General features: G+C 40.1%; 1 protein-coding gene across 1 annotated transcript in view; it reads right to left on the bottom strand.

The window, feature by feature from the left end:
• Window positions 1–5,567: 5,567 nt before the first annotated feature.
• Window positions 5,568–10,045, bottom strand: part of ARMC1 (armadillo repeat containing 1) — a 35,483-nt gene continuing 31,005 nt past the window's right edge. The window contains exons 5-7 of the mRNA XM_040994967.1: window positions 8,592–8,708; window positions 8,435–8,509; window positions 5,568–7,703 (exon numbers count right to left, since the gene is read on the bottom strand). Coding sequence (XP_040850901.1) covers window positions 7,512–7,703; window positions 8,435–8,509; window positions 8,592–8,708 — 384 coding nt within the window. The 3' untranslated portion in view covers window positions 5,568–7,511. The remainder of the gene's footprint in view (window positions 7,704–8,434; window positions 8,510–8,591; window positions 8,709–10,045) is intronic.

The following is a 10,045-nucleotide window of genomic DNA, read 5'->3' as shown; positions in this document are numbered from 1 at the left end:
AATCCTAATCAAAATCCCAACATCATTCTCAAAAATAAAAAAGATGATACAAAGTTCATCTGGAAACGAGAGACCACAAGCAGCCAATGTTTTCCTGAAGAAGTCAAGCTGGAGGAATCACAATTGCAGACCTCAAGATGTAAGGTAGTGGTCATTAAAACGGTATGGTACTGGTACAGAAACAGAGAAGATTAATGGAACAGAATGGAGACTTCCACAATTAAGCCCACACATGTAGCAAACTGATCTTTGAAAGAAACTGAAAAAAATCCGGGGAAAAATTCTGGTATCTTCAACAAATGCTGTTGGGACAAATGGGTACCAGCCTGCCAAGGTAAGAAGCAAGACCTCCACCATCTTATACAAAATTCAGCTATAAATGGATTAAGGACCTAAATCTGCACCCAGAAACCATCAAACTATTAGAGGAAAACATAGGGAGTACTCTCCAAGAGATACGAATTAGGAAAGACTTCTTAGAAAAATCACCAAAAAGCACACAGTCAAAGCCAAAATAAACAAATGGGACTACATCAAACTAAGAAGCTTATGTACAGCAAAGGAAAAGAATCAACAAAGAATCAACTAAGAGAATGGGAGAAATCTACACGATCAATACAGGACTAATATCCAGGATTTACAAAGAGCTTCATAAACTCAATGACTGCAACACAAACAATTCTGTGAAGAAATGGCAAAGGAAATGAACATTTTTCAAAAGAATAAATTCAAATGGCTAATAGACATACGAAAAAAAAAATGTTCTGGCTCCCTAGCTGTCAGGGAAATACAAATGAAAAGCACATTTGTATATATGTTGTTATATATAACTCCTAAGAGATTGGCCTACATTCAGAACTCCACTAACAACACCCACTGGTGTGGGAGGGGGGAGAAAGGTACCCTCCTTCACTCCAGTATGGTGAGTGCTAAGCGAACTAACAATTGATCTGCCATATGACTCAGCTATCCCAGTTTTGGGAATATGTCCAAAGAAAATGAAATCTGCATTTTAGAAAGGGGTCTGTAATCCTATATTTACAGCAGTACAATCGACAACAGCAAGGACATGGAAACAACCCAGGTGCCTGTCAAAAGAAGAGTGGATAAAGAGACTGTGATACATCTACTCCACAGAATACTACCCAACCATTAAAAAGAATGAAGTCCTACCATTTGCAATCAATGATCCCTACTAGAAACCATTATGCTAGTGCAATCAGTCAAAGCCAAAAGGACAAGGATTGTATGTTCTGTCTGATACAAGGCAACTTTCATGCAAAACATAAGATCACGAGCCTTTTCAATTCTGTTTTTGTTACATCTCATGGGCCTGGTACGGTGGCCTAGTAGCTAAAGTTCTCACCTTGCACATGCGCCGAGATCCCATATGGGTGCCAGTTCTAATCCCAGCAACCCCACTTTCCATGCAGCTCCCTGCTCGTGACCTAGGGAAGCAGCCGAGGACAGCCCAAAGCCTTGGCACCCTGCACACCGGCGTCGGAGACCCAGAAGAAGCTCCAGGTTCCTGGCTTCAGCTTGGTTTAACTCCAGCCATTGCAGCCACCTGGGGAGTGAATCAGCAGATGGAAAGTCTTCCTCCTTGTCTCTCTTCCTCTATCTGACCTTCCAATAAAAATTAAATAAATCTTTAAAAATATATATAAGAAAAAAAGCACAAAGAAAATACCAAAGCCCCTTGTCCCTCAGGAAAAAAATATTGTGCTGTTACAACTGATTAATCAGCATAACTCATTCCATGAACACTTTTGAAGGGCTCAGCACACACTGAAAACCATCAAGTTTTGTGGCAAACACACAGAAAACACCTCCACACCTTATGAAATATATTTAACAGAAAATAAAGAGCCATGGGTATAATGCCAGGTCTCATAGAATGAAGCATCATATCAATTAAGAGGAAAAGGCGGACCTAGTGCTGTAGCCTAGCTGCTAAAGTCCTCACCTTGTATGTGACGGGATCTCACATAGGCATCAGTTCCTATCCCAGATGCCTATCAGCTCCCTGCCTGTGGCCTGGGAAAGCATTGGAGAATGTCCCAAAGTCTTGGGACCCTGCACCCGCGCAGGAGACCTGGAAGAAGCTTCTGGCTCCTGGTCAGCTCAGTTCCGGCCATTGTGGCCGCTTGGGGAGTGAACCAGCAGATAGAAGATCTGTGTTTCCTCTCTGTACATCTGCTTTTTCTAATAAAAATAAATCTTTTTTTTTAAGATTTTATTGGAAAGGCAGATGTACAGAGAGGAGGAGAGATAGAGAGGAAGATCTTCGTCCGATGATTCACTCCCCAAGTGGCCTCAATGGCTGGTGCTACGCCAATCTGAAGCCTGGAGTCAGGAACTTCTCAGGTCTCCCACGCAGGTGCAGGGTCCCAAGGCTTTGGGCTGTCCTTGACTGCTTTCCCAGGCCACAAGCAAGAAGCTGGATGGGAAGTGGAGCTGCTGGGATTAGAACCAGCACCCATATAGGATCTCGGCGCATACAAGGTGAGGACCTTAACCATTATGCTATTGCACCGGGCCCATAAACATAAATCTTAAAAAAAAAAAAGAGGAAGAGGAGTCATGGGGTGACAAAATACCAGATGTACAGATATGTATAGAGAACAACGAATTGTTACATGTATTTATACTAACAACACAGAAGAATTTCATTGGTTTGTTAAAAGACTTTCTACAAGCCACTACGAGAACATCATACTCCCGTGCCCCAGGAAGAAAATGGGTTGCACTATGCTGTAGTAGAGCAGCTTCTTCCATGATTAGTTTATTCCCCAGATAGCCACAAGCCAGGACCTTCACCTGGGTCTCCCATGTGCGTAGCAGAGGCTCAAACACATGAGCCATCTTTTGCTTTCTGCAAGATATTATCAGCCATAAAGTGGCTTATTCATATGCCACAGCAGCAGTCCAGGACTATAATTAATATCAATATTCAAGAATCAAGGTGTTGGCACTTTGGCAAAGTGAGTAAAGCCACCCCAGGTGGTGGAAGCATCCCATATGGATGCCGGCTGCTCCACTTCAAATATAGCTCCATGCTAATGCGCCTGGGAAAAGGAGACAGCTCAAGAACTTGGGCCCCTAAACTCATGTAGGAGACCAGGAAGAAGCACCTGGCTCTTGGCTTTGGATCAGCCCAGCTCTGGTTTTCTGGCCAGCTGGGAAGTGGCCCAGCAGATGGAAGATCTCTATTTTTCTCTCAGAACCCTGCCTTTAAAATAAATACATCCTAAAAAAAATATTCACAGAACAAAAATAATTCAAACAGGTCTTAAATGTACAGAAGGCTTACTCTTGTCCATAAGGGATGCCATTTGTTAACTGCTGCGGCTAACTACAGATGATCAAGAACCAGAGAGATGGACAGGGGAGGAGCACCAGAGATTCCCATTCTGCTGAGTGGAAACTAGAATTATCTCTAAGAAGACAAAAAGCAATTCCACATTCAGAAATATGTCTTAACAAGATATTTCATACCTTTATTTAAAGGAAAAAAGATCACAGTCAAAACACTAGTTAAATAAATTATGGAATACTGACGCAGTTCAATATTGTGAAGCTGTTAAGGAAGCTACTTTCATATAAGAATATAGCTAACTTCTTTTCAAAATTTGAAAGATGGAGAGACAAAGACATCTCCCATCCAATGGTTCACTGGGCCAGGCTGAAGTAACAGACTGTCCCAGGCCAAGTACTTGGCTTCATCACTTCTTAGCTCTGTCTTCTGGCAAGAATAAGTGCTTACTCTGTCTCATTTTTCCCATCTGTAAAATGGTGCTTTTATTATAACAGTAACAACCTCACAGTTAGTGACACCCAAGTGAGCGAAACTTTGAAAGCAATTATCACAGTGATTACAAAGAACTAGCCTTTAAATTTATGGCAGGCCTAATATAACTTTAGTTCTAATAAAGATAAAAATTCGCACTTGAGAGGTATTGCAAAGGAAAAGCGAGCTATGAGACGTACAATAGGGATTTAGAAGTTATCTCCACAAAGGTAACTCAACTGATACATTCTTCAAGAAAAATATTTAGATAGAAGTCAAAGAGTAGAGAACTAAGCCTAAAAAGTAAAAGGGAAAAAAAACCTCTCAAAGTAAAAAAAGATAAGAAGTGTGAGTGGCAAAGAAAGATCAAATTTCCAGCACAGTAATTCTACCATATACTAGTAAAATTCCAATTTGAAAGCTCGCAATATCTGAGGAATCATTCCCACCTTACTAGCGAATTAAAGTTCTGAATATATTACTACCTACACCACGTTTATTAATTGTAAAAGAGGAAACAAAACCATTGTTCTTCACATACACGCTCATTTACCTCTAGCAACTCTCTTGCAAATCAAAATAAGTTCATCTTTAATTCATTCAATACAGTATTGTATCTCCCTCATCACTTTTTTGTAAAGATTAAAAACCAAATGACAGGGCCCAGCACGATGACGCAGTGGTTAAAGGTCCTTGCCTTGCACGCCCGGGTCCCATATGGGCGCCGGTTCTAATCCCAGCAGCCCCACTTCCCTTCCAGCTCCCTGCCTGTGGCCTGGGAAAGCAGTCGAGGACGGCCCAAAGCTTTGGGAACCTGCACCCGCGTGGGAGACCCAGAAGAGGCTCCTGGTTTCGGATCGGCATAGCATCGGCTGTTGCGCTCACTTGGGGAGTGAATAATTGGACGGAAGATCTTCCTCTCTGTCTCTCCTCTGTATATCCGCCTTTCCAATAAAAATAAATCTTTAAAAAAAAAAAACCAAATGACAAATGAAGGAATTTGCTAAATTAGCCATTAAATTGAAAACAATCATATTCAGAGAAAATATATATAATCTGATATTTCTCCAAGTATGTAAGCAGATTTACTTTTACTGAATATCTTTAACTTGTTTTTAAATTTTTTATTTTTTATTTCATTTGAAAGAAAGGAGACAGAGAAACAGACACAGAGATAATCCACCTGCTGATTCACTCTAATGCCAGGGCTGTCAGGGCTGAGCTAAACTGAAGGCAGTGGCCTAGAATTCAGCCAGGTCTCCTATGCAGCTGATGGAACTCAAATATTTGAGCCATAATCTGCTGCTTCCCAGGACGTACCTTAGCATAATGCTGGATCAGAAGCAGAGGGAGGACTTGAATCCAAGCACTCCCTGTATGGTGTGTGAGCTTTCCAAATGACATTGAATCACTACACAAAAAGCCCATGCCTTTATCCATTTTTCTCCACTAAATCTGCACATTATTAGCAAGATGGTATTACAAAGTTAATATGAAAGACTCCCCCTGTTCTCAAAGACCTTAGTAGAGGAAGGACACTAGCAAATATGAAACCTTAACAGAATGTGATCTACTCCACAATGAGTATACGTACAGAGGAGCGCATCCAGTCCTGCAGGAAAGACAGGTGTGGTGTTGGGAAGGAGAAAACTACAAGATGCACAGGCATTGGTCAGGTAACACAGGGAACAGGACAGTACGGCCAGCGAACACAAACAGCCTTCAGAGTCACCAATAATGCTTATACCACAAGAAGGCAATAAACATTCAATTTTAATTATGTTACCTTTTTTATTATTTTACAATATATTTCAAAAAATGACCTTACAGATGTTTTTATCTGCTCTATAAGACCTGGAATAAAAGAACATTTAGAATTAGAACACACAGACATCAAGCTGTAATACTCACTTGTACTGAACCATCACTACCAAAGGTTAAGTATTTTTTTTAAATAAGCAGATGTGCGGCTATGCAAAATAAAATACAAACTTGTTAAAACAGAACAGTAAACTTGACTTTAATGGCTATAGAAAGGAGGTGGCTTTGTTTTTTTTTCTTCAACACATCTGGTTCTGGCAGCAAGTTGCATTATACATTTAAAGCAGTGTGTGCCCTGAAAGCTCATAGCTTCTGTTTGTGCGTATAACTTGGATCAGAGACCAGACACATGGAAAAGCACTGTTCTCAACACGCTCAACATCTCTCCTTCCACGAGGTCACAATGCTAACAAACTCAAGACTTTCTTTGCTGATGGTACTTAATAATTATTTTACTCCAGTTAACACTGGATGCTTTAATATTCTCTAAAAGAGAAGTGATGAAAACATATAGAAACCCTCCAGGGTCCAATTTTCACTTCGCATTCCCCAAGTAGTAAAATAGCAGCTCTACATGTTATAAAAAAAAAACCAGAGAGAATTTAAATTTCTTATTAGTTTTTAACCATAGTAACTTTACAATGCTTTTAGATTTAGTTGAATTTCCAAAATGAAAATTTTAGTTGTCGAATATTTTAGGAATTTATTAAAGTATTACATACAATTGATTTCCTTTTAGGTAGCCCTCCCCCTCAAAAAAGTACATATGGTGTATGTGTGTGCATTTGCTTATCTTCCCTTAACTAAAGTTCTCTTTTTCTGGTTGGCCATGAGAAACCAGTTTAAGCAACCAATGCTTGCTTTTATTTCTATTATAAGCAATAATTCAGATCTTTTTTCACTAAATATGACTGTAGCATTTTCATAATAAAATGCACAAAAGGCAATACCAAAAAATGCCTTCTGAACAGGCTTCTGCCAGGCAACCCACGTAAGTCAGACTCTACCAAAGTGGCACTACGGCAATACAGGCATCCAGTTTCTTTTCTTTTTTTCAAATTTGTCAGTTATTTGTCACAATTATTTTGTCTAGTAGGAGACAATTTCATGGTGGACTTAACTCTTAAAAGTTGACATAAACCAAAACTGGACAGCAGTCAATTGGAATCACATTCCAATGGTCTCCAAAAATACCTGGCTAAAACACATCTTTTCTTCTCCTTGATTGATTTTGCATTAATTTTATTAAACGTATAGCAAATAACATTGCAAAGTTTTTCTCAGAGCTTTTTCTTAAGGGACTACTGTGTTCAAATAAATATATTTTCATCTGCAGTATGTCATCAGTAATGTCCTTTCTATAAACATGGTTGGCAAAATAAAAAAGGCACAAAAGGGGCTAAACACAAAAATGTTTTCAGTTTTCAGTGAAGAGTACAAAAGCACGGATCATTCATGAAAAGCAGAGGAAAACATTCAGTAATTCATGCACAATTTGAACTACAAAGATGCTTCTCTTCCAATAGGTCCTGAGACTTGAGGAGAAAATGGGTTTTCCTAATGTGCTTCATGTAAAATAAAATACAAAGCTACACAGACATGTTTGGTTTAGCAATGGACCCATGTTTTTAAAAAAAGTGAGGCAATGAAACAAAGGAAAGGCAAACCAAAACACCTTTGTGAACAAAGCAATTCCACCTGTCACCTCTGTCCTTTTTTTTTAATCACCCAATGGGGTAAAATGTCCAATAAAATGTAAAATGCAGCATACGCAATCATGTAATCTAAAAACTTTTTCATGATAACTTATTGCAAATTGCACTTGACAGTTCACCACAACACTGGAAAACTGGCCCCCAGTTGGTTCACACTGTCCTTGAGCCCCAAAGTGAAGTTGAAGTCACCAATAAAACGACCTGGATAAAAAGTTTGCAGCTGTGCTCAGCCAGCTAGCTCCACCCTCTGGGTGTGAGCCCACCCGGGACACGGCTTTGTCCTGCTCCTTGGTGGGGCTCTCATCCTCCGGCAGGTAATCAGGCAGCTCCGTGTTCTCTTCTACCTCCACAGGAGTATCCTGGAACGGGACCAGCATCTGCAACACAGAACAGGTTTGAGAGTTATCACAAAATCAAGATAAGGGTTAGGAGGTAAGGTCAGCTTGGCTCCGGATTCTAATCACCATGTTTATTCTCGGCCTCTGTTCCTTTGAGACTCCCTATTACATGACAGTAGTCGCCATTGCTGAGCACTGTCTAAACACAGAAAGGAAGAAAGACAAAGAACTCAGATGCTGAGCTGCTTAGACCTCTTAGAATCAATCAGTGATCAGTGACCTATGTCTACAAAAAGAAGACTAAATCTACTGTCTAGATGTGTGGCTCCCCAGAAAGCCCTGGCACCTTCCATGGATGAAGAACCACATGAATTCAAGGCATTCAGATTCATTTCTGCATTACAACAATAGTGCAAAAAGTAGCAACAGGCCAAGATTCTGACCACACTTTCTTCCCCAGTGGGCTGCACCTTGATTTATTTTTTAAATTTCTAGATTGGCAAAATGGCTAAGACAGGGATGAAAGTATTTAAACCATGTATTCAATGCAAAGGAATGAGGTATTCTTTATTTCCATAAAAAAAAATTAGCAAAATATCTCCACTGAGAGTTTTCATCATAAAAATAAGTTCTGAAATCTATAATTCATCTGTCCATATTTCTAAAGCAATTAACTGTAAAGTTGGCATGTACTTTTCTAGAAATACTCCCAATCGGCTAGCCATGAAAGACAGTCAAGAGTCCGAATCAGAACTAACTGTAACCTTTACCTCTTCTCCACTCTCACTTTTCACAACTTGCTGAGCTTTCATAACCTTGGTTGATGCTATTGCTGATGCCAAAGCCTGGAACAAGACAAAAGGATCAATGTTGAACACTGACTTGTTTATCTATAACCTTAGGTGTTTTCACCCATTTTATACTAACCTCTGCTTTCAAATCTGAACGGATTCGCACCACACATCTTTGAACAGCCATTTGAAAAGTAAAGCTAATAACGCCTTTAATTTTTAACAGAGCTTCTTCACATAGATTTCTCCGAGACTGAAAAACAGGAAATTATCAAGTAGGGTTTTATTGTATTAATAATAAAAGGGAATGTATCAACTCAAAACACTCTGAACTAGTTATTTATTATATTTTTGAGGGAAAGGATGCAGCTGAACCTATCTCAACATTATCATCTCATATTTCAGGGTATGGGGACAGTGCTGAATCACATTTATGAAATTTTACAGGAAGAACAACAAAATGGCAATTTCTGCTATACTTTTTAAAGTCAAATACTAATGTATTTTTCTAATTAATTCTTTAGATTTTTTTTTTGTGAATGAAAACAGAGAGAGATTTCCTACCTGTTATTCTATTCCCAAAGCGCCCCCAACATACAAGGCCAGGAGGGGCCCAAAAAAGCCAGAAACCAACCATTCAGCCATGTTTCCTACACAGGTGGCAGGGCCCCATGCATCTAAGCCATCACCTGTTCCCTCCCAGGGTCTGCACTGCACGAAGCAGGATGCAGGAGCACAGCTAGGGAATGACCCTGCGCACTCTGACACAGGGGTTTAGATGTTCTTAACCACTGTGTTAAATTATGTCTCTCCTATGTCATTTTAACATTTTTCTGAGAAATTACTCAACTTATATCCTAAACAAGACAGAATTAAAAGTGCAGGGGAAAAAATGCCAAAAAGCAGAAAAGACAATTCTCTAGCTGAAGTGTGAGCAAACTAGAGTCCATCAGCCATTTTCATAGATGAGCACTTACTGGAACATGCCAAATCCATTTGTTTCATACATCATGACATACGAGTTTCATGCTAAGGCAGAGAGTTCAACAGAGACCCACAACAACCTGAAAAGCCAAACATATTTATTCTCTGGCTCTACAAAGAAAAAGTTTACGGGGGCAGGCAATGTAGCGCATCCAGCTAAATTACCTCTTGCAATGCTGTCATTCCACAACTGCATCCTGTAACAGAACGCCCATTCAGAGTCCCAGATTCTTTACTTACATTTTTCTTTTGCCCTATGTACTTTAAAAATATTTATTTATCTGAAGGGCAAAGTTACAGAGAGGCAGAGAGAGATAAAATTTTCCACCCACTGATTCACTCGCCAGTGGACACAATGCAAAGAGCTGAGCCAGGCAGAGCCAGGAGCTTTGTTCATGTCTACATCATGGGTGCAGGGACCTAAGGACCTGGGCCATCTTCTGCCGCTTTCCCAGGCACATCAGTAAGGAGCTGCATTGAAAGTGAATCTGCCAGAACTTGCACCAGTGCCTCCATTGGATGCTGGTGCTGCCGGTGGGAACTTCAGCTGCCACACCACAGTGCCAGTCTCCAGATGCTCCCTCAGACCCCTGGGAAAGCAGTCAA

This window comes from Ochotona curzoniae, unplaced genomic scaffold (assembly GCF_017591425.1).
Source record: "Ochotona curzoniae isolate NIBS_2020 unplaced genomic scaffold, NIBS_Ocur_1.0 contig_1071, whole genome shotgun sequence".
Classification (NCBI taxonomy): Eukaryota; Metazoa; Chordata; class Mammalia; order Lagomorpha; family Ochotonidae; genus Ochotona; species Ochotona curzoniae.
This window is presented reverse-complemented; position numbering and strand designations above follow the sequence as displayed.